Genomic DNA, 27,806 nt, shown 5'->3' on the forward strand with positions numbered 1-27,806 from the left:
CAATGCTCCAAACTCTCTTCTCTGCGGTTCGTATTAGGGACTCTTCAAAGATTGTTGTTGTTATTGCAACCACATTTTAATGTGGAGGTAGCGATCCTAGTCAAACTCCTGTGGAGGTGGCGATCCTAGCAAGCTCGTTTCGGTCCAAAGGACCAATCGCCCCGGGAACAGGGTGACCATTGGTTATTTAAAGGCGCCAATAACTCGCCTGGCCATATCGAGCATCACAGGCCCTCAGTAGTTGTGCAAGAGCCGGTGCCGCCCGACCTCTCACTGAGATTCTCCGCTCAATACCGCTTATTGTCCGCGAGTGCGAATTACAGCTACTCCGGATGAAGCATTGTAGCGGTAATTCGCAGCTAATGAACACCACACAGATCAATCCTATGGCAGCCGGTTGTACGCACCGGATTGACCCGATGGAATCCACATCGGCAAGGGCTGCCGCCTCAGTGTACGTGTTCGTCTTTTTTCGTCATGGGAGAGGCACATCCCGGAGTGCCTTCTCCGCACGCTTCTGGTCCGTGCCGGGATTGAAAAGAACCCCGGACCCTGGTTCTGTTCGGTTCGCCAGAACTTGCCTTCATCATCGGTCGGTGTCGGTGAGGTGTAACCGGTGCATGGAGTGGGTACATTTCCATTCTTGCTCTGACCTAACTTACTACGGGAGTATAGTCATACTGGCTATGTCGCAAGGTGCTGTGCGAACAGTGGGTCACAAGCGTCGCCGTCGTCGCCTTCGGCGTCCTCGTCGTCGGACTATGTGACCCCCCCGACCTCTCCCGTACGGCAATTTATGCACCCTAGCCCTACTATTGCCAGGCCAGTGCCGGGAAGTGTATCGTTCATGCAGTTAAACTGCAACGGACTGCGTGGCAAGATCGATGAGATCGTAGGTTTTATGAGTCGGAAGAGCATATCGGTCGCAGCGATCCAGGAGACAAAGCTGGCCAACACCTGCAGCTTGCACAGTTGTCACGGTTACAATGTGCTACGTAAGGATCGCTCAAGGAATGGAGGTGGGGGATTGGCCTTCTTTATACACCATTCCGTGCAGTATAGTCCTATCTCGCCTGCGCTTGACGCTAGTGACCCATACATGGAATGTATGGGGGTAGCAGTCAGGTCTGGTACTGCCGAGATACAACGTGTATATACCGCCGGTTGGTAGCTGTGTCCCAATTAATGGCCACGTTTACTACCCCGACATAAGTGGGTTACTATCTGGCCATAATCGTCTGATTCTGGGGGATTTTAATGCACATCACACGTCATGGCATTCTCCCCTAGATAACGACCAGCGTGGCATAGCTTTGGCAGAGCAGATAGATAGCTCCACGTTTTGCACGGTGAATGAGGATGCCCCCACTAGGATTACGAGGAGGTGCAGCAGCTCGCCAGACATCTCAATTGCATCCCCTGATCTCCTGAGTGACGTCTCCTGGCAAGCCGTCATCTCTTTGGGGTCAGACCACCTCCCCATAATTCTCACCATCGACCGACCACCCGACTTCATAACCTCTGAGCGCCGGACGTTCATCAATTATAGGAAGGCCGATTGGACTGGCTTCAGAGAGTATACCAATCGCCGCTTCAGTGAACTGCCACCCCCCTCTGATGTGCTTGTGGCCGAGAGGAAATTCCGAGACATCATCAACGCACCAGCCGGTGGAATACCACAAGTGGCACCCAATTTCCCGGCGCAAGCAGTGGTACTCGCAGACGAGCGTGATGGGATTCGTGCTATGGACCCCGCTAACCCCAGAATCAGCGAGCTGAATCTGGAAATAAACAGGGTAGTCAACGAACATAAGCGGAATATGGGGCTGGAACACTTGGAGCAATGTAACTTAGGCACCGGTGCAGGCAAACTGTGGGCCACTGTAAAATCTCTCTCGAACCCCGGTAAACGGGACGACAGGACCTCAGTCACTTTTGGCGAGATAACCGTGACTGATCCGAAGAGATGCGCCAGGTTGTTCAACCGTCAATTTATTGTGCATCCCGAGAGAGACAGGGCAAGGAGGAGAGCCATTCGCCGTACTCGTGGTCTCCGAGCCGATGAACAGCCATCACAATTTACCGTGGGCGAAGTTACGAATGTCATCCGTGGCGCCAAATCTTCAAAGGCGTTGGGCCTCGACGGAATCTCTACATTGATGCTGAAGAATCTGGATTCACCTGGAGTTGAGTACCTTACCACTGTCTTTAACCTGTCATTGAACACTCTTATAGTTCCCGATGTCTGGAAAATGGGCAGAGTGATCCCGCTCCTGAGGCCTGGAAAAGACCCGAGTTTGGGGGAGTCGTACAGACCGATCTCCCTTCTCTCACCAGTGGCAAAGACCCTTGAGGCATTACTCCTCCCGAGCCTCGTAGGAGAATTTCCATTCGCCGAGCATCAACATGGATTTCGGAGACTGCACAGCACAACAACAGCTTTGCATGCCATCACCACACACATTTGCCGTGGCTTCAATCAACCCAGGCCATGTGATAGGACGGTCCTCGTGGCACTGGACCTATCGAAGGCATTCGACGGTCAGCCATGCCAAATTATTTGAGGACATCGCCAACACGTCCCTCCAGCCAGGCCTGAAACGATGGGTCGCGAATTATCTGTGTGGCCGCCAGTCATTTGTGGAATTTAGGGATAAGAAGTCGAAACACCGTAGAGTGAAACAGGGAGTTCCCCAAGGTGGGGTGATATTTCCGGCTCTGTTTAACCTCTACCTATCCTCCATCCCATCCCCTCCAGACGGCATAGAGATCGTATCATATGCGGACGATTGTACGATCATGGCATCAGGCCCCCCACACATTGATGACATCTGCGATAGGTTGAACGTCTATCTCAACGAGCTTGCCTCATATTTCGCTGCAAGAAATCTGAAGATATCCGCCACCAAATCTTCAGCCACACTGTTCACTAAAAATACGCGTGAGGTGAATACTGAGCTGACTGTGATGGTCGATGGAGAAATGATTCCGACCATCAAGTGCCCCAAAATACTTGGCGTCACATTTGACAGCTCATACACTTTGTCCCCACATGCCACAGCAATCTGCAATAAAGTCAAAAGTAGAAACAAGGTCCTCAAGTCACTCGCTGGCAGCACTTGGGGTGCAGACAAAGAAAAATTGTTGACCACGTACAAAGCAATTGGCCGGTCTGTGGTAAGTTATGCAGCGCCAGTGTGGTCACGTCAACTTTGTGACACGCAGTGGAATAATATTCAGATCTGTCAGAATGCCGCCCTCCGAACTGCGACGGGCTGTCTTCTCAGTTCTCACGTGGACCACCTCCATCAGGAGACAAAGATCCTACCAGTGCGAAGTCATAACTACATGCTGTCTAAGCAATACCTTTTGGGCTGTTATCGCAGAAACCATCCAAATCATCATCTTGTGGATAGATACCCACCGCCCAGAAGCCTTTAGGTAGATCTACACGATCTAGAGCGTGAGGTTCAGCGCTACAAGAGAGAATCTCTAGATCAAGCGGCATATCAAGCGGGTCTGAGCAACATTCATGCAGACAAGGTAGCAGAAGCGGTAATTGGCTATCGGGTGAATGTAGTCCTTGGAGAACGACCGCCGCCCATTGCACCCGAAGAAATCGACCTCCCCCGGCAAACCAGAGTGGTTCTGGCTCAATTACGTTCCGGCAGATGCAGCCGCCTCAATTCCCACAGAGCTAGGATTAATGCCGACGTGCAAGATGTATGTCCCGATTGTAACCAGGGACCGCACGATACACGTCACCTCTTTAACTGCTCGGCCAGACTCACTCGACTCAGACCCAGATCCCTGTGGACGTACCCCATCTTAGTCGCGGAGTTCCTGGGTCTCGACACTCAACAGAATCAAGCAGACGAAAGATAGAATACAATAAACTGCTACAACAACAACAACAACCACACAGACCGGACCCCAACGTTCCAGTTTGTGTGGTGCTCAAAGCTATTCCGTGCCGGAATGTGTTCTATCTTTCGTCTGCTTATTTCTGTTTAGTATCCAGATTCAGAACTCTCCGACTTAGATGGGATGCGTCCAGTGGGACCTGGGTCTGAGTCGAGTGGGTCTGGTTGGTTAAAGTTAAACAGATGACTTGTGTCTTGTGGTCCCTGGTTGGAATCGGGACATACATCCTGCACGTCGGCATCAACCTCTTGCTCTATATTAGTTGAGGCGGCTGCATCTGCCGGATCGTAATTGAGCCCGAACTACTCTGGTTTGCCAGAGGAGGTAAATTTCTTCAGTTGCAATGGGTGGTGGTCGTTCTCCAAGGATTCCCTTCACCCGGTAGCCATTTACTGCATCTGCTACCGTGTCTGCATGAATGTTGTCAAGACCCGCTTGATCTAGAGGTTCTCTCTTGTTGCGCTGAGCCTTACGCTCTAGATCATGTAGATCTAACTTAAGGCTTCTAGGCGATGGATATCAAATCACAAGATGATGATTTGGATGGTCTCTGCGATAACAGCCCAGTTATTGCTTAGACAGCATGTATTGGGTTGGCGAAAAAGTAATTGCGGATTTTTGAAAAGAAAGTAAATGCATTTTTAATAAAACTTAGAATGAACGTTAATCAAATATACTTTTTTTTACACTTTTTTCTAATGCAAGCTAAAAGTAACAGCTGATAACTGACAGAAGAAAGAATGCAATTACAGAGTCACAAGCTGTGAAAAAATTTGTCAACGCCGACTATATGAAAAATCCGAAATTACTTTTTGGGCAACCCAATAGTTATGTCTTCGCACTGGTAGAATCTTTGTCTCCTGATGGAGGATGTCCACGTGAGAACAGGAGACAGCCCGTCGCAGTTCAAAGGGCGGCATTCATACAGATCTGAACATTATTCCACTGCGTCACAAAGTTGACGAGACCACACTGGCGCTGCATAATTTACCACAGACCGGCCAATTGCTTTGTATGTGGTCAACAAGGTTTCTTTGTCTGCACCCCAAGTGCTGCCAGCAAGTGACTTGATGAGCTTGTTTCTACTTTTGACTTTATCGCAAATTGCTGTGGCATGTGGGGAGAATGTGCAAGAGCTGTCAAATGTGACGCCAAGTATTTTGGTATACTTGATGGTCGGAATCATTTCTCCATCGACCATCAAAGTCAGCTGAGTATTCATCTCACGAGTATTTGTAGTGAACAATGTGGTTGAAGATTTGGTGGCAGATATCTTCAGATTTCTTGCAGCGAAATATGAGGCATGTTCGTTGAGGTAGACATTCAACCTATCGCAGATGTCAACAATGGGTGGGGGCCTGAAGCCATGATCGTACAATCGTCCGCATATGATACGATCTCTATGCCGTCGGGAGGGGGTGGAATGGAGGATAGGTAGAGGTTAAACAGTGCCGGAGATTATATCCCTGTTTATTAAAGGCATGTTATACGGCACATCATGATCGTGCTCATCATGTTTAGAGCTTTTGCAAAAAACGGTACATAGATTTTTTCTTTTCTTTAGTTATTTTATTTATTAGTGGAGAAGATTTTTATGACTTCAAAAAGATTCTCCGGTTTAAAAAAAAATAAACATTTCATCTAAAGGATTACAAATAAAAGTGGGAGATAACAAAAAGTAAAATCAAGTATCGTTTTAAAAACAAATGAATAAACTAAAATGTTCCACAATTAAATGCGAATTTTAACTACCAATTTAATCAACGGCTTTGTTTTTTAGAAAGCACGAAAAAATTAAAAAAAATCGGGTTTACAAATAAGGCTTGGGCGAAACAAAAAATAAATTCAGAATTCTAAATCGTTAAAAAAAAATAAAATATTTTAAGAAATTACTTTATGTTCATAAGTTCCACAATTAAATGTGAATAACGAAATGACAATTCCCTCCACACGTGTGTGCGGACTACCCATTCAATATTGTCTTTGACGAATTGCAAGGCTTGCAATTTTTTTTCGGCATTTTTATCGACTTTTTTTATAAGGGTCCGAACAGCAGTCTGGATGCCAAGGTCGCTCATCAGGAATTTTTCACATTCCGCTTTTAACTGCTTCACGTTATATTTGTCGGCCGCTGCATAGAGATTTTTAGCCAACGTCCAATCCAATTTCGGCCCAAGCTTGCCTGTGTACATAAAGCTTAACATTTCTCGTATAACATTGGCTTCAAAATCTTCTATGTCCACACAATTTGTAGAATTTTCCTTCATTGATTTGTGCTCGAACATCGCTGCAAAGACATCGCTCCGTAGCGACAATATACACTTATGGGCCTTAATCTCGATGCCCTTAGCAACGAAGGTTATATCACTATCTTTTCCAGTTTCCAGCGCCACCGATAGGTCCTTAGAAAGATCTCCCTGAGGGCCTTCTGTTGTTGTTGCAGCCACATATCTGACTGCGTTCGACTCTACGGGCGTTTTAGAAAGCGAGATGTTAACGGTGGAAATTTTTATTAAAATATATAGATAACAGAAACCACCGCAATTGTACGTGTGATAATCAGGCAGGATTCCAATAAACCATTTGTTTCTTTCCAAGCAACGTTTGGTGGATTTTTCACCAAATTCATGTCCCCTTTCAGTATTTTGTTCCAAGATAGATGCCGAATAACTGAAGATATACATTACGCCTGCAGGAAATTCTGATAATGCTGTACAATTGAGAAAAACGTTTCTATCTATATCCACATCCAGATGCCAGGCAGATCTAACATCATTTTGCTGATTGCTGAAGCTTCTTGAACACATGTTTTTCGTTGCGTACATTGGTAATTCCCACACATGCTGCAATAGTATGGTGGTGCCGGAGGTGACGGCAGAATCACAGATAATTTGTTCCCAATATGTATCCTGCAGCATAATCTCAATTTAATTCCACTATTAGGGTTTTTTTTTTCAAAACTTGATTGACCCGACCAAGTGCTCTGACTACTTCGGACGTCTGTATTTTTGTTTTCCACAAGTTTTAAATTGTTAGATAAATTAATAAACTTTGATCTCTCAGTGAATGGGCACATACACTCCAACAATTAGTTAATTTATGCCATTATTGCAATACTCTTCGTAATACCAATGAAGGGGGAAACCCAATTTACAAAATCCGTAAACAAATTCTTCCTTTTGTAGATCAATAAATGACAAATAAGAGAACAGTGTTGCATTGCAACTGAACATACCCCTCGTTGTTTAAAATGTCAAATTGTGTGATAGGAGTGTGTCAAGGGAGCTAGGCCAATCGATAGCAATCTCCTATGATCAGATGCAAGGCGGATTTAAAAAAGTGGTCTCACGCTAACAGCTGTCAACAGTTTGACGGTATTGGATGTTAGATTTTTGTTTGCATTCTCTTTGTTGTTATCTTCTTTGTCACAAAAATGCCGTTTACACTGCTCATTAAATCCGGATTTAAGGGAAAACAGATGATCGAGCCATTAAGTCCGCATTTAAAGAGCAGCGTAAACGGGGTTATATTCTCTGCTCATGTGCGCACACGAATTCCTTTGTGTGTGTTGCCAAACTGTCCATCAGCTTGATGGTAAAATAACGGATTTCACCATGATTTGTGGTTGTTGTACAAATGAGACCACCTTTAATTGTTTCGCCATGCCTAGGGCCGTGCCTTCACGTGACATATATCCTTCATCGTTTTTGTTGTCAGTAGCAAATATCTTTTTCCAAGAAATGAATTTTTTTCATAAAAAGCCATTCAACATTTTTTGAGGATCAAGTGAATTGTGGATCATATGAATTGGGGATTTTAAGGGGCAAGGATTGGAAATTTGTGGATAAGGTATGTAAAAATTCTGGCAACCCTGGTCAAGCGGCAACATTTATTGTTGTCAACGCCGACTATATGAAAAATCCGCAGTTACTTTTTGGGCAACCCAATAGATCGGATTCAATGGAAATGTTCGGCGTATAATTGTCAATAGTACGGATCCCACGGGATCCGTACTATTCCCTGGGCGTGAAACTCTATTACGATCCTGATCACAGCGGTATAGAATTTAACGAAATGGGAGACCGGGCGGCAAGGGGCGCCAAGATTAATGGGGAGCTGGTTGAAACATCATTGCCCATTAAGGATGCGATGTCTATAGTTGAAAGAAGGATATGGCAGGAGTGGAAGGAAACATATGAAGGTATTGCGGCGGAGGGATCATCCTATTTTTATAGGATTTTCCCCACAGTACGGAAGAAACCATGGTTTAAGGGCAGTGATCTTAAGCCAGAAGAAATAAAGACGATAAACCGAATTCTGACGAATCATTGCTTCTGCAACAACACACTATTCAAATTCAAAGTTGTACCAACGGATTTGTGTGGCCAATGCGGCACACCTGAGACACCATCACACATGCTATTTGAGTGTGACGTACAGAGACAGTCATTTTTAAACAGCTGATGGACACACATTTGGTTCAACTGTTCATTTGGATTGAGAGAGGCACGCATTTTTACTGATCTTCTGGAGAAAATTGACAATAGACTTTGGACCAGAGGAGACACAAATGTACACCCTAGCTTTAGCGTAGTAATTCCCTGGCCAAATAATTCTTCAGCTGGACTGAAGTGACGGGATAAGGGAAAAAAGGAAATACATCGGATTTTCGCCAAAAAAAAACATTGCTGGCTACAGTGTTTATATCTAATTCAACAGTAATTGCAAAGTCAAAACCGACTTGAAACGAAAATTACTTATTATACGTTAATAGTTCCAGAACCAATGGACACTCTGGCTAAGAAGGTTATTGCCGAGACCGGCTCCGACAGTTGGTGTTGTTATACAGGTGAAACATGTCTACAAAGCAAACATCGCGGGGGCAAAAGAATCCATTTTCACATCAAAGGACGAAAACTGGAACCACGTTCAATGGAGGATTTTTTTCTTTTATCATGACACATCACTTGGAGTTATCCTAACTGGAGAATCAGACAGAGAGATAGAAAACATTATTCGTATTTCTTTCAAAATTATGGCCTTGGATTCAAACAAAAAACTGATTACATTAAAGCACGATATCGTGAGGGGTTTTAAACACCAAATAACGGTGGATTGTACAATCGACAAAAACACCTTTCTTTGTAAATACGATCACAACGGTTTCGCATATTTCTATACTGAAATATTGATATTTATGGACGATGTCTACGAGACGCATATGCCAGCACCCTCAACAACCAACATTGAAATTCATGAAGAACTTACCAATGATCTACTCATGGCCCTGCATACAGGAGAATATAGCGATGTTACTCTAGTGGCTGGTGGCGACGAAATCAAGGCCCACAAAGTCATAATGTCGATGCGTAGCGATGTCTTTGCAGCCATGTTTCGACACTCATCAATGGTGGAAAGTGCTACAAGTCGTGTTGAAATTAAAGACTTTAAGCGGGCCAAACCGGTCCATATTTAGATATAGCTGCTATATAGACCGATCTTCCGGTATAGGATCTAAAGCTTATAAATACTGAATTTATCACCCGATTTTGCTGAAATTTGAACCCAGTGAGTTGTTTTAAGCCACCTGGCCATCTGACTCAAATATGGCAAAGATCGGACTGTCTTTTGCTGTCATATAGGCCGATTAAGGGTCTGGAACCCATAAAAGCTGCATTTATTACACGATTTTGTTGAGTGATTTGTTTTAAGCCTCCCCACATCCGACCCAAATATGAGTCAAATCAGACTATATTGATATAGCAGTCATATAGACCGATCCTCCAATTTAGGGTCTTACTCCCATAAAAAGCAGATTTATTGTCTGAAAATGTTACTTCTTTATGAGTTCTCGGGACCTGAATAAAATATGATATAGCAGTGGTGTTATAATAAAATAGGATGATTTTTATATTTATTGGTGGTTGGTATCCAAAGTTCGGCACGACCGAACTTAACACGTTTTTACTTGTTTTTATTGTATTAGAAATTTAACAAACTCATAAATTCTACCATTAAATGTGAATGTTCGAGGGCTAAAAGCTTCCAGGATTCTGTGTTCACAATACTCTCAATGTTATCTTTGATGAATTTCATTGCCTGCAATTTTAGTTCACCATCGCTATGTTGATCAGCAGTAATGAGGGTCTTGACAGCAGTCTCTATGCCAATATCGCTCATTAGATAAATTTCACATTCCGCTTTCAATTTTTTTAGATTGTATTTATCTGCTGCTGCATAGAGGTTGAAGGCCAATGGCCAATCTAATGTTGACCCCACCTTGCCAGTATACATGAAATTTAACATTTCTCGCATGACATTGGCATCAAAGTCTTTAATTTCAACACGACTTGTAGCACTTTCCACCATTGATGAGTGTCGAAACATGGCTGCAAAGACATCGCTACGCATCGACAGTATGACTTTGTGGGCCTTGATTTCGTCGCCACCAGCCACTAGAGTAACATCACTATATTCTCCTGTGTGCAGAGCCAAGAGTAGATCATTGGTTAGTTCTTCCTGAATTTCAATGTTGGTTGTTGAGGGTGCTGGCATATGCGTCTCGTAGACATCGCCCAATAATATCGATATTTCAATATAGAAATATGCAAAACCATTATGATCGAATTTACAGAGAAATGTGTCCAATGGAATACTCTGGTTTTTTCCAACATATTGTGGGAGCACATTTTCTGTTGTTGACATTCTACACATATATGCATTGTGCATTAAAGTAACCATTTTTTTATTTGAATCCAAGGCCATAATTTTAAAAGTAAAACCTACTTCTTTACATTCTTCTCTCGTAAGTTTTCCAACTATGTGGAGTGTAAGAAAATTATTTTCGTTATCAACTCCAAAATTGAACTCAAATTGAATATGGCTCCAAGCTTCGACTTTTGGTGAAAACATGGATTTCTCATGACAGGCGATTCTCGCTTTGTAGACATGCTTCACCTTTATAGAATTCGATTTACAACACTTCCAACTATCGGCACTGGTCTCGCCAATAACCTTCTTTGCCAGAGTATCCATTATTCTGGAGCAAATATTTAATAAGACTTGTTCTTTTCTGGATATTTTGCCGGACTACGAATGCTTTATGACCATATATCTTTCAAAGAAAAAAAAAACCAAAGAGTTGAAAAGTTAATAATACACATAAACTTGGCGAAGAAATGGCTGTTAAGTTTTGCAGTTACACAAAACTTATTCAGTTTTTCCTAATTACGGAGAAAATAATAAATTACTTATAAAAATTTGGTAACTTGACTATGAATTTGTGGAATCAGCAAGGAACAAGTACAGTGTGATTGTTGTGTTATTAAAGCTGTCAATTGCCTGGTTGCACAGCTGTTGCAGTGATGTCAACTAAGGCTGTCATTAGACGATAAGACATGTCATATACAGTGTTGCCACTCAAGAAAATTATTTCCCACCAAAGGCTGTGTGTCGAATGGTAGCAAAGTTGTGGGGATAGTAAAAATGTGACGTTAAGTGCGGTGAATAATTTTTGATTAGCCCAGGGGCTAATAAGATTTTTGACAGCACAGCAAATTTTGGCGTTTCATTGAGCAAAGTCCCATGTCAGTTGTTGTAAATTCATTTGGATTTTTGTTGTTGTTGTAGTAGCACTGTGTGGTACACCGAGGAGGCAGCCCTTACCGATGAAGGAATTCATCGGGTCAATCCGGTACGTACAACCGGCTGCCATGGGATTGTTTGCGTTTTGGGAATCAACTTGCGTGTGACATAACTTAACCGCCTACATTGTGGGCAGACATCAATAAATTTAAACGACTTTTTGGCATATTTATTATCACTGGCAACAGGATTCTAAAAAGTTGTTATGTAACAATAAAGCCTAGAACTGCCTTCATTCACAGCGAAAATGCATATTAAATTATTGCGAAATCCGACGGACTATTTTCTTTATCAGAACACAAACACACAACAAACACAACAGTATGGAAGTCGAGCTGAGTCGGCCCATTTCGCGAAAAACAGCAACTATGCAAGTTGTACGCATCCAGGATTGACTGAATAAGGCTAAGCAAAGCGATCAGACGACATACAATTTTTTTTAATTTTTGGCAGTACCTGGCATAAATATGTAACTTTTTCGATTAAAGGCTGGTACTATGTTCTTTTTTACGGAAAATTTTCCGAAAATCGTTCTTTCGGTGGTTTCACAAAGTTAATTTTTTTGGGGTTCTTTGGCCAAAATGTTGCCATATTTACATATAAAAAAATAATATGGCACGAAGCGAGAATTTATGAACTCAAGATTTCTTATGGGGTGACCGGTATAAAGGGTGCTTTATGAGGATATAGACCATCTTTGAACTTCAGGCTGTGATTTAAAAAAACAGACGGAAGGTCATGTCTAGATCGTGTATGAATGTAACGATCTAGTAAGTTAACTTTGTAGGGTTGACATTTAATAGGCTCAAGTGGAATGGTCCAATGGTCAACTTTTCGGTGGTGGGCATAAAAACATAAAACGTATTTAAGCTTGTAGAACATTTGATAGGTTTTGGTAGGATTTTTCTTAAATTTTGGTAGGAAATAATTTTCTTGAGTGGCAACACTACCCATGGTATGTGCTTCACAAATAAGTGTGGCCACTCGCAGAAATCCTCAACCCATGCGGCTCAAGGGCTCAAGAAGTCAAATTGGAAGATTGGTTTTTGTGAGAGCTATATCAGATTATAGACCGAATTGGACCGTACTAAGCAGAAATGTTGGAAGTCATAACAAAAACCAAATGCAAAATTTCAGCCAATTCGGATGATAGCAATCTTCTATTGTTAGCGAGATTCGCTGGTGAGAAAAAATTTAATTTTGCTGTGCCAATCGACATTTTTTTCTAACACTGACAAATTTTGACGTTTGTCAAAAATCAAAAGTAAACAAGATATGCGCCCCAGATAATAATACAGGAAAAAGCTGGAAAATAATAATTATTTGCGTAGTGAATATTTTTCAAAAATATTTTCCATTCTACTAGCAGTTATATTGCAAATGCGAACGTTGCAATATGGAGATATTTTAGGCCTTGCTTTGGAAAAGGAAAAAAAATAGCGAGTAAGACAAGTAATGTTATTTTAAAGACATCTGTATTAATTATTTCCCAATTTTAGGAAGTTTTTTACATGGAACCTCCTTCACGAAAAATGAATGTAAATGCAAATTTGCTTGTATTTCATGCCAGGTGAACAAACTATTGACGCCGTTATAGAAAAAACACTAAACGGCGGCGTCATCATCTCAATAAACTACAAACACAAGGCGGATTTAAAAAACTAGTGGTCTCACGCAAGATATATTCATTTACAGATCGTGGCAGTTGCCCAACAACAAAATATTGGGTACGCTATCTGTCAAATTAGTGATTAATGCAACTCTGATTTTGTGTATGTTACTAGTTCGTGCAATTTTTCGTTATTTGTGTGTGTCAAGGTCCTTAACTATTGTATAATACACAACCAAAACTCGTTTACGGTACATTACCTGGTAATTATGTCATGGTTTCACGCAAGATATATTCATTTACAGGTAGTGACAGTTGCCCAACAACAAAATATTGAGCACACTATCTGTCAAAATCAGAGATTAGTGCAGGTCTGATTTTGTGTATGTTACTAGTTCGAGCCATTTTTCGTTGTTTGTGTGTTATCGTTCTTAACTATAATACACACACCCAACCAAACCTCGTTGCAGGTAGTGCACTTCGCGAGAAAAAATTGTACTCAGCTGTTTACGGTACCCTACCTGGTAATTATGTCATGGTTTAAAGCAGAGACTCTTACATCACATAGATGTCTCATCCGACTCTTCAAAATCTCCAGTTGCAACGAGTAGAAATATTCTATGAAATTTAAGAGAATTTCAACGAGTGGAACCCAACCGGACCATTAAAACTAGTTGTCAATTAAACCAATTTTGTTTTTTTTTTGATTTAAAATTATAAATTATTTTTACAAAACATCAATGGCGCATTTATTGTCCAATTTCGCTGAAACTTGGAACAGTGAGTTGTATTAGGCCACTCGACATCTTTCTTCAATTTGTCCCAGATCGGTCCAGATTTGGATTTATACCGATCTCTCGATTTAAAGTCTTGGACCCATCAAAGGCGCATTTATTGTCCGATTTCGTTGAAACTTGGGACAGTGAGTTGTATAAGGCCACTCGACATCCTTCTTCAATTTGGCCCAGATCGGTACAGATGTGTATATAGCTGATATATAGTCCGTTCTCTCGATTTAAGGTCTTGGGCCCATAAAAGAGGCATTTGTTCTCCGATTTCGCCGAAATTTAGGAAGTGAGTTATGTTAGGCTGTTCGACATTCCCTTTTTAATTTGGCCCAGATCAATGCAGTTTTGTATATAGCTGTTATATAGTCCGATCTCTCGATTTAAAGTCTTGGACCCATCAATGGCGCATTTATGGTCCAATTTCGCTGAAACTTGGAACATTGAGTTGTATTAGGCCACTCGACATCCTTCTTCAATTTGTCCCAGATCGATACAGATCTGCTATATAGTCCGTACTCTCGATTTAAGGTCTTGGGCCCATAAAAGGGGCATTTATTGTCCGATTTCGCCGAATTTTTGGACAGCGATTTGTGTACGACTGTTCGACATTCTCTTCTTAATTTGGCCCAGATTTCGATTACTTATTATTATATTACTTAGATTACGACTTATGTTAGGCTTTTCGACATCCGTGTCCTATATGGTTCAGATCGGTCTATATTTGGATATAGTTGCAAAAAAGCCCAATATTTTGTTTTACAAAATTGAGCAGTGACTTGTGTTTGTATTTATTAGACCACACTATTAGACCAAAGTTCGGCCAGGCCGAGTTTAAACCTTTTTACTTGTTGTTAATACTCGTAGTCTTGTAATACTGTAAAAAAAATTTCAATCGGTTCCCAAAAAGTCCCACAATTTTTTTTCTAAAAAAAAAATATTATTGCAAGTTCAACAACTCATAAACCGTTAGAGATATTCTAAATATATACGGCCTTATTCACAAAACTTAATGTACATGAGAAATAGGTTAATTTGACAGTTCTATAAAGGAAATCTGTCAAATAGGCTGTTAGGGTTTTACGAGTTCTATCTTTTAAAAACCACTCAAGTCGATCCGTCTATAAATGACTGTTTAGCAAACAATTCCAAATTTGACATGCTCGAGGTCATCAACTTTCAAGCACCATGTACAGACCCCTGAATCCACTAGGGTCCTCAAATTTTGCATACTTTTTTGGAAAACACTTCAACTTGGACTATATTGAGTTTCGTGTACATATCTCTATCTGTTGAAAAGTTATAGAATTATTTTCAAAATTTTTCATTTTGGTAACATTGTGTCACGGCTCCAAAGCAGACTCCAAAATTTTTCCTGATAATGAGTCGCATTTACCCTGACGTTAGGCTCGCTGAAAACGATTGGAGGGGCCTTCGAGGGTCACAGATGCGCATACCATCACTTGAGATTGAGAATTATTTCGAGTGGCCGTTTGTTGGCTCAAATTGCTCAATTGGGAAAATTTTCTACTCGGAGAAGATAGTGCAAGCGCAGCAATTTCATTGCTCTGCGAGTTTAACATTTTTTTTGCTTTGATATAAGATAGTGTGCCTTTTGAAACTTGTAAGGCTTCACATTGAGCCTGTTTTTCATTTAATGTTGCATCCTTTTAGGGGATATTTTCAGATCTTTAGCCATTTTATTGCCACTAAAGCGTGGATTTCGTTGAATTCGGGCTCTTTCTGGCAGAACCATTTGGTAAGTTGCTGTTGATTTTTTTTTAAGTAACGCCCTAGCGTTTCACAAAGTTTCCAGTATCATTGTAAAGTGAACAAAAATTTTGTTCACTTTATAGTTGTTTGAGTTCGCCAACAATACCATTTGTTGGCTTGTAGACATTAGAATGTGCTGTCATTTCCAGTTTGACAGAAATATCAGTGTGAAGTTGCTAACACTTCGTGTCAGCTACCCTGAGATGCAGTCCATGGTTGAGGGTTTATTAGATTCGGCCCAGGCTAACTTAAAGCGATCTTACTAATTTGCTGCCCAGTTCAATAGAACAAAAGTTGTAGAAGAGTGTGTGCTTTAACGGACAGACGACTAAGAATGATGTGGCAATCAACAAAATATGTTAGCTTCTAGGGTTTCAGATCTATACGTCAAGGTGTCACCAAAGATATTAAAAATAAGTTTGCATATTTCCTATCCTACATATATTAAAAGGCAGAAAATAATGAGTCTAAAAACCTATGTTGAAGTTTGCTACAGAATTGTATTGTCAACAGCTAACATACACATATGTACACACATACAAGTATTTGTAACCTTCTATTTTTGTTTGCATTTGTATGTGTGCGGTTCTATCCCAGGTTTGGATGGCGACCAAATAAACAGCGAAAAAATTAAATCCATCACGAAGGGATTGTGTTTTTTTAATTTCATTGTTAGGGCGTTGAAATTCTAATGAGATTCTCCGACTGCTCAAAAATGTTCTATCCGGTAACGGATTGGCTGTTTGCTTATTTTTTACGGGACAGTTGGCATACTCAGAGAATTAGGTTTGGAATCTCCCCCTCAAAATATGAAGCCGAAAACCTTTAGTAATTTTCCGGTCATGTTGTTCTCCCCAAAGTTAATGGGTATATTTAATTTACGAAATTTATATGATTCTAATCACAGGAATCATGGCTGATGACAGGCAAGGCAAGGTATTTTTTCCACGAAAAATCCACACACAAAAAAAATGAAAATACTTGGAAAGACAGTCAGTCTAGCGGTCAGGATATGAATGCAAAAATCCCTTTGTCGCAGTAAATCTTTTTTTTGCAAGTTTTTATTTTGTGTTTTTTTATTATAAGGGTATTTTTTTGGCTGCCCGGCAATTTTTTCTTGTTCTAGGTTTAAGCACGTCCCATTTGAAGCATACTTTCAGGGTTTGCAATGACATATCTGATTAATAAATAATAACAATTGTTTGTCGTAGAATATGTTATTTTGTGGTTATTTTACGTTAATAAAAGATTAAAATTTTCACTTGGTTAAGTTTTGGGTTTTAGCCATTGAAATAATAAGCAAAGTAGGATAAGTAAGTCGTCTGAGCGTTGTTAATAAGGACATTTTGTGAGGGAGGCTTAGTATTGTATTTACTTGATATGTGCGGGCCGTATTCTCATATTGTCTCATCTTGGGAGAGAAAAATCTCCGGTGCATATCACATGAGTAAAACAAGTAAAAGAGTGCTAAGTTCGGCCAGGCTGAATCTTGGGAAACCACCACCATGGATTTTTTTCTTCATATAAAACTTCTGTCAAACCGGCAAAAATTAGAGCTTCTACGAACCGGACAAGGATAATCGAGAGACCGATTTGTACCGTACTTGGCACAGTTGTTGGAAGCCATAACAGAACACCACTTGCCACATTTAAGTTAAATCGGACAAAAATTGCGACTTACAGGCGCTCAAGAAGTCAAATCGGTAGATCGGTTTATATGGGAGCTATATTAGTTTATAGAACGATTTGAACCGCACTTGGCACAGGTGTTGGACGTCACCCAAATTGGACAAAAATTGTGGCTTGTAAGGGTTGAAGAAGTTAAATCAGGATCAGGTTATAGACCAACTTGAATCGTACTTGGCACAATTGTTGGAAGTCACAACAGAACACTATATGCGAAATTTCAGCCAAATCGGACAAAACTTGTGGCTTGTAAGGGCTCAAGAAGTCAAATCGGGAGATCGGTTTATCTAGGAGCTATATCAGGTTATAGACCAATTTGAATCGTACTTGGCACAATTGTTGGAAGTCATAACAGAACATTATATGCAAAATTTCAGCCATATCGGGCAAAAATTGCGGCTTCCAGTGGCTTAAGAAGTTAAATTGGGAGATGGGTTTATATGGGAGCTATATCTAAATCTGAACCGATATGGCTCATTTGCAATTCCCAACGACCTACATCGATGTTTGGTATCGGCGCAAAATTTCAAGCGGCTAAATCTACGCGTTCGACCGCTATCGTGCAATCGGCATTGGTAGTCTTAGACGTCTTTATGGTGTCTTACACAGATATTTCGAGGTGTTACAAATCGGAATGACTAGATTAGTATACTCCCATCCTATGGTGGTGGGTATAAAAAGTTTTCAGTGGCCTCAAAAATTCAAATCGTTTATAGAAGATCTTGGACACATTTAGCATATTCTTAGTAATAATAAGGGTCTATTAGACTATCATTTAATGTAAAAGTTTCTTAAAATCAAGTATAAAATTTTTTAATAAAAGAAAATTTTCCTTATAAAGCCTTTAGTTTAGTTTAACAGATCTTTAAAATTAGGACAAACATTTTTTTCTGTTCCCTAAACTAAAAGAAACTATTCTTTCTAAATTTAAACAAGTAAGAGCGTGTTAAGTTCGGCCAGGCCGAATCTTATATACCCTCCACTATGGATCCCATTGGTCGAGTTCTTTGCGCGGTATCTCTTTTCGGGCAAACAAAGAATAATGGATATGAATTGTTATGCTATTGGAGATATATCAAGTTATAGTGCGATTCGTACCATAAGTGAATTGAATGTTGAAGACCATAGTAGAAGTCATTGGGTTAAATTTCAGTCCATTCGGTTAAGAATTGTGCCTAGTAGAGGCTCAAGAAGTGTAATCGGGAGATAGGTTTATATGGGAGCTGTATGAGGCTATAGATCGACAAAGACCAAATTAGACATGTATGTTGAAGGTCATTGGAGAAGCCGTTGTACAAAATTTCAGCAAAATCGAATAGGAATTGCGCCCTCTAGAGGCGAAAGAAGTCAAGATCCCAGTTGGTTTATATGGCAGCTACATTAGGTTATGTACCGGTTTGATCCATATTTATCGCAGTTGTTGTTGGAAGTCATAACAAAATACTTCATGCTAAATTTCAACCAAATCGGATAAGAATTGCTCCCTCTAGTGGCAAAAGAAGTCAAGGCCAACGATCGGTTTATGTGGCAGCTAAAGGGTGATTTTTTTGAGGTTACGATTTTCATGCATTAGTATTTGACAGATCACGTGGGATTTCAGACATGGTGTCAAAGAGAAAGATGCTCAGTATGCTTTGACATTTCATCATGAATAGACTTACTAACGAGCAACGCTTGCAAATCATTGAATTTTATTACCAAAATCAGTGTTCGGTTCGAAATGTGTTCAAATTTTGACAAATTTTGTTCAGCGATGAGGCTCATTTCTGGTTGAATGGCTACGTTAATAAGCAAAATTGCCGCATTTGGAGTGAAGAGCAACCAGAAGCCGTTCAAGAACTGCCCATGCATCCCGAAAAATGCACTGTTTGGTGTGGTTTGTACGCTGGTGGAATCATTGGACCGTATTTTTTCAAAGATGCTGTTGGACGCAACGTTACGGTGAATGAACACATTTCGAACCGAACACTGATTTTGGTAATAAAATTCAATGATTTGCAAGCGTTGCTCGTTAGTAAGTCTATTCATGATGAAATGTCAAAGCACACTGAGCATCTTTCTCTTTGACACCATGTCTGAAATCCCACGTGATCTGTCAAATACTAATGCATGAAAATCCTAACCTCAAAAAAATCACCCTTTATATCAGGATATGAACCGATTTAAACCATACTTAGCACATTTGTTCAAAATTATACTACTTCATGCAAAATTTCAGCCAAATCGGATTAGGTGCTCAAGAAGTCAAGACCCAAGATCGGTTTATATGGCAGCTATATCAAAACATGGGCCGATTTGGCCCATTAATAATCCCAACCGACCTACACTGATAAGATATGTTTGTGCAAAAGTTCAAGCGCCTAGCTCTACTCCTTTCGACGCACGGATGAACATGGCTAGATCGACTTAAAATGTCATGGCGATCAAGTATATGTATGCTTTATGGGTTCTTAGACGCATATTTCGCGGTGTTACAAACAGAATGACGAAATTAGTATACCGCCTATCTTATGGTGGAGGGTATAAAAATTACAACTTCAAATTTATCTGGTGATTTAGGGTTTTGAGCCCGTAAAAGCCGCATTTTTGTCATGGAAGTTGTTCTAAAGACCCCGATATTCAAACCGTTTCAGATGGGACTATATTTAGATATAGCTGCCATATAGACCGATCTGCCGATTGAGGGTCTTAAGCACATTAAAGCCGCAATTATTTTTTGATTTCGATAAAATTTTAAATAGTGAGTTGTTTAAGCCTCCCGACATCCGACCCAAATATGGTTCAGATTGGACTTTATTTAGATATAGCAGCCATATAGAGTAATCTGCCGATGTAGGATCTGAAACCCATAAAAACTGCATTTATTTCCCGATTTGGCTGAAATTTGAATCAATGAGTTGCATTTAAACTCCCGACATCTGACCCAAATATGGTCCAGATCAGACTATATTTAGATATAGCTGCTATATAGACCGATCTGCCAATGGAGGGTGTTAAACCCATAAAAGCCGCAATTATTATCCAATCTCGATATATTTGAAATAGTGAGTTGTTTTTAGCCTCCCGACATCCGACTCAAATATGATTTATTATAAAAATTGATTGAAATCAAGTAAAAAATCTTTTACATAAAGAAATTTTTCCTTCAAAAGTTGAAAAAAATTAAGATTCAAAAGCCACTTATAATTAGGGCATACGCTTATTCGGTGTACAATGTACAACTTTTCCCGAAGTCATTTTCCTCATTTCCCTCAATTTCAGCAAATTTTTGTCTTCAATAATAAGATATAAGAAATCTATTAACCCACCATTAAGGATAAAAATTCCTTAAAATCAATAGCACAAATCTTTTATTTAAGGAAATATTTCTTTAAAATTCAAAAAATAGTCATCTTTAAATTACGCTTAACAAATCTTTAATATAGGCATAAAATTTTTTTCAGTGTACAATGCTGGCTTTTTATCAAAGTCGATTTCCTTACTTTTAAATGAAAATTTGCCCATGAACATTTCACTAAGAAACAGGGTTAAAATACGCACATATCAATGAGTGCTGTCCGATTCAAGTTTAAGCTCAATGATAACGGACCTCCTTTTTATAGCCGAGTCCGAATGGCGTGCCGCAGTGTGACAACTTTGTGGGGAGAAATTTTTACAAATGTCGCCAGCATTATAAGGGGAAAACCACCGTTGATAATTTTTTGTACTGTTCTCGCCGGGATTTGAACCCAGGCTTTTAGCGTTATAGGCGGAAATGCTAACCACTGCGCTACGGTGGTCTCCCTCACCTTTAACGACAGTTTTTTCCTTCATTGAAATTATTTATCTTTAATATTAAGACGCAAAATTAAAGATCCATCATACTAACATTTAAGATAAAAATTTCTCAAAATCAAGTTAAAAATAATTCAAAGGAAAGGAAATTTTTTCTTCAATGGTTAAAAACATGGACATTTAACGACAGTTTTTTTCCTTCATTGAAATTATTTATCTTTAATATTAAGACGCAAAATTAAAGATCCATTATATTAACATTTAAGATAAAAATTGCTCAAAATTAAGTTAAAAATAATTTAACAAAGGAAATTTTTTCTTCAATGGTTGAAAACATGGACATTTTAAGAAGCAAAGTGAAGGATCTATTATACTTAGTGGAAATAGCAGATGGATATCTTTGCTAAAACAGCAGCCTATTGTTTGCTGAAGCAGCAGTCATGTCTGCTTTCCCAGTATTCAGCCAACAAAAACTGTTGTTTAAGCAAAAATTTTTGGATTTTGAATAATAAATTTCGTTGAGTGTAGTGGTGTTTCAGACCTAAATGAGTGCCTTGGCGCCTCAACGGTGGTACAACCGGTAGGTTAGTGTGACTGTCATGTCTGGTGGCCCGTGATAGAGAACGATAAGAGTATGTGACCGCAGATACATATCTGGTACCATGGGCAGCGGTGCCTCAGGTCCTCAGAGGTCCTCGGAGGTTCTACTAGGAGTCCATATGAATGGCCATCTTTATATTCAATAAATTGCATTGTTAGGTGACTTGTTAGACTATTGCAGTTTAACCCACTTAGGGGGCGGCGGTCGGTTGGGAAATTCCAAGTTATGATGATGGTATTAGGTCAGTAGGCAAACCCCAAGAGAGTTTGGAATTCCCAGGCCAAACTTTATTAAGGTAATTTTCTATAACTTGACCGAATATCCATAGTTTGGCCTAGTTCCGAGATTTATCAGAGAAGGGTGGACAATTTTTGCAAATTCTTTTTGTGCCTAAATAGCAACCCAAACAAAAAGCAAATCAGATATTTAATATTGGGGTTAAGTACGTAGGGGGAACGTCCCACCCCAAACCAAACTCCAAATGGATATATAAAAAGATCGGTACAATATTGGTCTTTAATGAAAGGGATTTGAGAGTATAATACGAATCTGATAAAAAAAGGCGTCAGATATCAGAGACTAGACCACACCCCCAAAAAATTGGCTCATATCACGCATTGTTTATAACTGTTCATATGCACCAAAAACGTCCAGAGAACTTGCAGAACGCTATCCATGCTGTACACTCAGAGAAATTAGTTAGTAAAAACAGCAAAAATGTTTGCTGTAACAGAAGAAAGAAATAATGTCCAGAGAACTTGCAGAACGCTATTCATGCTGTACACTCAGAGAAATTAGTTAGTAAAAACAGCAAAAATGTTTGCTGTAACAAAAGAAAGTCTGGTGAAAATGGGACAGCAGTAATTTTTTGCTAAAACAGAAAACATTTTCTGCTGTTTCCAAATGGTAAAATGTTTAAAAAAGTCAAAAAAAGTCATAATTAATTATTTATTTATATAAAATTTATATTCATAAAAATTTATATTCATAACTTATAAATTTTCAATTTTAACATCAGCCGACAGTGCTTGATAATATCAGCAGACTAATTTTTCTGGGTCTAGGGTATATCAGTCTTTATTTAGTATTTAAAAAATTGTTCAAAGCTTAATCCCCTATAGCTTTTTACTAAAAAAGCCTATAGTGACCAAACCATAGAAAGCATAGGAGGAAAACTTATTTTAACTAGAAACCTGAGATTCGTGTTGCACAGTTTTTCGTCCTTTTGCCAATAGAATCGAAAATAAAAAAAATTCTTCCTCAATCTAAAACTATGACAGGCATATCAACGCAATGCCAGAGACCAAAGTTACATATAGCAAAAAAATAGTTTTGCACCATTCTTTCATATTCCGCGCTTTTTTCTATTGCCATTACTGTCAAAGTAAAAATTTTCGCGGATCTAAGGATAAAGCTTAGTTGGAGTATGGCAGCAAGCAGTAAATGGTGATGGGTGTTGGAGTAAATGACATATGAGTGCAACAAACAAGGGTAGGTAGAGCCCAAAAAGGACCCCATGAACAGTTCTGAATTTTTGTACAACTAATGCTAGACAAATGTTGTTAACTTGCAACAATTCCCCATAAAAAAAAACGAAACAGCAACATATCATTCGATTTTTAACCCATCTATTTCCCCATCCTACATGGCTCGCATGGGAGTCAGGTGGTGGCCAAACTTTTGACACACAGTCGTTTTTATAACTGCCAGGGCTGCAGTTCAAAAGATATGAGCACAGCATTGAGTGTTAACACTGGATAATGGCCTTATACACAGAAATCGCGGATTTTTCGCGAAACAACAAATTTCAAGTGAAATATCAAAAAAGAAAACAAAAAACCAACACAAACACTTTGAAAGCTCTGTAGACAAAAGACCATTTTTATCAAGTGAACTCTGCACCAAAATTCCAGAAAAAAGGTCAAGGGAAAGGTCTCAGCTTTGGCAACTGACATCGATGTTGGTGATGATGGTGGAGCTAAAATGCGGTGGCAGTGGTCTAGCATTATTGTTGGCATATGAGAACTGTAATTTAATGCCAAAACATCACCACTGCAAGGTACATTGGGCTGAGAAATATATACTATAAAATTTAAAATTTTTAATAAAAAAATTGCCTTTTTCAATTTTATATGGCAAACATTTTATAAAAAAAATGCCCAAACTTTAAATATTTTTTAAACTAAATTTATTTAAAATTTTTAAATTTTCCAACTTTTTAAGGAAAAATTAACTTTGGCGAAAGTTTGTTTTACTTTTATAAAAGAATTTTTATCATAAACTAGCCGAACCGGGCCCGGTGCGACCTCCCAGTACTTGGAACTAATGTTTTATGCCATATTTATAATCTACTGCTTAATACTTTTCATTTGATTCCAATATTGACATGAACATCGAATATATCTGTTTAGAGGAGTAAGGGAGAGAGAGAGAGAGAGAGAGAGGGGGGGGGGGGGGGGGGGAGCTGGGTACTTGGACCCAAATTTTAATACCATATTCGTTTCTTGGTCTCCAATACCTTTCATTTGGTACCCTTATTGTGAACATCGGACCACTTTCGGATATGGGTGGCGTTTTTGGGGTAAGGGGGAGGGTCCGCCTCCACCTGATATCTAAAAATTATATAGCCTATGTTTCCTTCAAGACAAACGTACATAATCTATAAAAAATTTAAGAAAATCGGTTCAGCCAAGTATCATATAGTCATAATGGCTCTAAAGGCGTTTTAGAGGGGTGGAGTGACCCCCTATACTTCGATCTGATTTTATATGCCAGATTCGAAATCAATTCCCGACTACCTTTCATTTGAGCCACATATTGAAATGAGCGTCCAATATGTCTGTTTGGAGGAGTTTTGGGGTTGGATGGCCCGATGGGTACTTAGACTCAAATTTTAATTTGATACATATATTGTCCCGATGGGTACACTTTTGATTTAGGGTTATGTTTTTGGCATAAGGGGGAGGGTCCGTCCCCCTTATGTAGCCTACGTTTTCTCCCAGACCAACCTAAACAATATGCGAAAATTTTGAGAAAATCGGTTCTGCCGTTTTTCATTTTATACGCAACAAGCAAACCGAGTCCCATATATCCGTGATTGGCTAATGGGCCCATTTTGGGCGTTTTTGTGAGAGTGGGGTGACCCCCTTTACTTCGATATGAATTTGTATGACAGATTCGTTATCTACTCTCGCATACTTTTCATTTGATACCCATATTGTCCTTATCGGTCCACTTTTGATTTTGGGGTAGCGGTGGAGGGTAAATTGTAAAGTCTATTCCTACTTCCTGATCATATTCGTAATCTACTCCCGAATATCTTTCATTTGAGTCCCATATTGTCATGATCGACAAGAGACCTATTTTATTGGGTTTTGGGACTGGGGCGGACCCCCAAGTACTTGGACCCAATTTTTATTACTATTCGTACTCTACTCTTGAATACCTTTCATTTGAATCCCATATTGTCTCGATCGGTCCACTTTTATTTTTGGGTTGTACTTTTGTGGTAAGGGGGAGGGCCCGCCCCCCTCCCGATATCAAAAAATTATGTAACCTATGTTTCCTTCCAGACCAACCTACACAATCTGTGAAAATTTCAAGGTAATCGGTTAAGCCGCTTTTTAATCTATACGGAACAAACAAACAAACACACATTTTATATATAAGATGGAAAATAAAAAATAATTATTATTTTTTTTAATTTTTTTTCAGTTTCTTAATCTCAGTCCAAAAATATTAATTTCAAAAAAAAAATTAAATTTAATTAAAAAATTCCCATTCCTTGTTCTAACAAAATGTCATTGGGTAAAATATATTTTTCTTCATATTAAATATTTTTTATCTTAAACGGTAGTATACTAGATTCTTAACTTTAAACATCATTTAATAAAAATCAATATCAAATGCCAACCCAGGGTACAGTGGGCAGTGAAATTAAAAGTATTCTAATTTTTCAATTTTTTTTCAAAGTATATATTGGACAAAAAAGAAGAGGAAAAAGGAAACAAACGCATAAGACAACAAGTAAAAAGGCGTTAAGTTCGGCCGGCCCGAACTTTGGATACCCACCACTTCGGGTATATATGTAAAATACCTTTTGTCAAAATCTGGTGAAAATGCATATGTTACGCTCCATACAGCTTTATCGAAATATGTTCCGATTTGGATCAAAGTCAAAGTACAAGTCATTGTTCAATTGTCTATAACAAAATATTGGTCTTTTTATACCCTCCACCGTAGGATGAGGGTATACTAATTTCGTTAACTACTCGAAATATTCGTCTGAGACCCCATAAAGTATATATATTGGGTTGCCCAAAAAGTAATTGCGGATTATTCATATAGTTGGCGTTGACAAATTTTTTCACAGCTTGTGACTCTGTAATTGCATTCTTTCTTCTGTCAGTTATCAGCTGTTACTTTTAGCTTGCTTTAGAAACAAATGTGTAAAAAAAGTATATTTGATTAAAGTTCATTCTAAGTTTTATAAAAAAATGCATTTACTTTCTTTTAAAAAATCCGCAATTACTTTTCGGGCAACCCTATATTCTTGATCGTCCTGACATTTTATGTCGATCTAGCCATGTCCCTCCGTCCGTCTGTCTGTCGCTAACTTTCGAAGCACTAAAGCTAGCCGCTTGAAATTTTGCCCAAATACTTTTTATCAGTGTAGGTCGGTTGGGATTGTAAATGGGCCAAATGGGTCCATGTTTTGATATAGCTGCCATATAAACCGATCTTGGGTCTTGACTTTCTGAGCCTCTAGAGGGCGCAATTCTTGTCCGATTTGACTGAAATTTTGCACGTAGAGTTTTGGTATCACTTCGCTAATTATGGTTTAAATCGGTCCAGGTTTTGATATAGCTGCCATATAAACCGATCTTGGGTCTTAACTTCTTGAGCCTCTAGAGGGCGCAATTCTCATCCGATTTGATTGAAATTTTGCACGTGGTATCACTTCCAACAACTGTGTTAAGTATGATTCAAATCGATTCATAAACTCGTATAGCTGCCATATAAACCGATCTGGGATCTTGACTTCTTGAGCCTCTAGAGGGCGCAATTCTCATCCGATTTGGCTGAAATTTAGCATGAGGTGTTTTGTTATGACTTCCAATAACTGTGCTAAGTATGGCGCAAATCAATATGTAACATGATAAAGCTGCCATATAAACCGATCTGGGATCTTGACTTCTTGAGCCGCTAGAGGGCGCAATTCTCATCCGATTTGGCAGAAATTTTGTACAACGGCTTCTTTCATGACTTTCAACTATGATCTGAATCGATCATTAGCTTGATACAGCTTCCATACAAACCTATCTCCTGATTTTGCTTCTTGAGCCCCTACAAGGCACAATTCTTATCCGAATGAACTGAATGACTGAATATTACACAATGACTTCTAAAATGTTCAGCATTCATTTATGGTGCGAATCGGACTATAACCTGTTTTTAATCTAACATTATTTCGTTTAAAATTTAAAAACGTTTTTGGTTTAGTTTTTTAAAATTTTTTTTTGTTAAATTAAAAACGAAATTTTTTAAATTGCATCTTAATTGGTCTAGAGTATCAAGGATCAAGTGTTAAATCAAGCAGCTTTCTATTTAAGGTTCAATTGAGCAGCCGCAAGCGATTTTTATTTGTTTAGAATCAACCAAAGTTTGATAAAGGGATGACCATCGCTAGCCCATGTGAAATGCTAGTCCTAAAGACTAAACGATAGCCATCAAAGAGCAAACCGGCAAAAGACAAAAAAAAGTAAGGCAACAGGAGCCTATGGTTTGACAGCATAGATCTAGAAACTGTGAAGGCAGTATGCATAACAGTAACCTTACTAAGGAAAGGTAAGCAACCAGAGTCGATGAGCTTACATTTAAACTTTCTAAGAAAGAAAGCAAGCCCGCAATGAAGTATATGTGTATTAAATTCCTAATTTTTTTTTTATTAAACTTTAAATACCTTTTATACTCATGGAAATTATTTCCAATAGGAACCACAACCACTGTT

The 27,806-nt window shown here is 39.2% G+C and overlaps 1 protein-coding gene across 5 annotated transcripts in view; it reads right to left on the reverse strand.

The window, feature by feature from the left end:
* Positions 1-27,806, reverse strand: part of LOC106085838 (neuroguidin) — a 290,224-nt gene that overhangs the window by 72,129 nt on the left and 190,289 nt on the right. For 2 of the 5 annotated variants that reach the window (XM_059365987.1, XM_059365988.1), the window contains exon 2: positions 9,856-11,038. The exons of 2 other annotated variants lie outside the window; for them this stretch is intronic. In XM_059365987.1, coding sequence (XP_059221970.1) covers positions 9,907-10,959 — 1,053 coding nt within the window. In that variant the 5' untranslated portion in view covers positions 10,960-11,038 and the 3' untranslated portion in view covers positions 9,856-9,906. Of the gene's footprint in view, positions 1-9,855; positions 11,039-11,174; positions 11,239-27,806 lie in introns of those variants that run through there. One more of the 5 variants, XM_059365986.1, reaches the window with a different exon arrangement.

Source organism: Stomoxys calcitrans, chromosome 3 (genome assembly GCF_963082655.1).
Source record: "Stomoxys calcitrans chromosome 3, idStoCalc2.1, whole genome shotgun sequence".
Taxonomy (NCBI): domain Eukaryota; kingdom Metazoa; phylum Arthropoda; class Insecta; order Diptera; family Muscidae; genus Stomoxys; species Stomoxys calcitrans.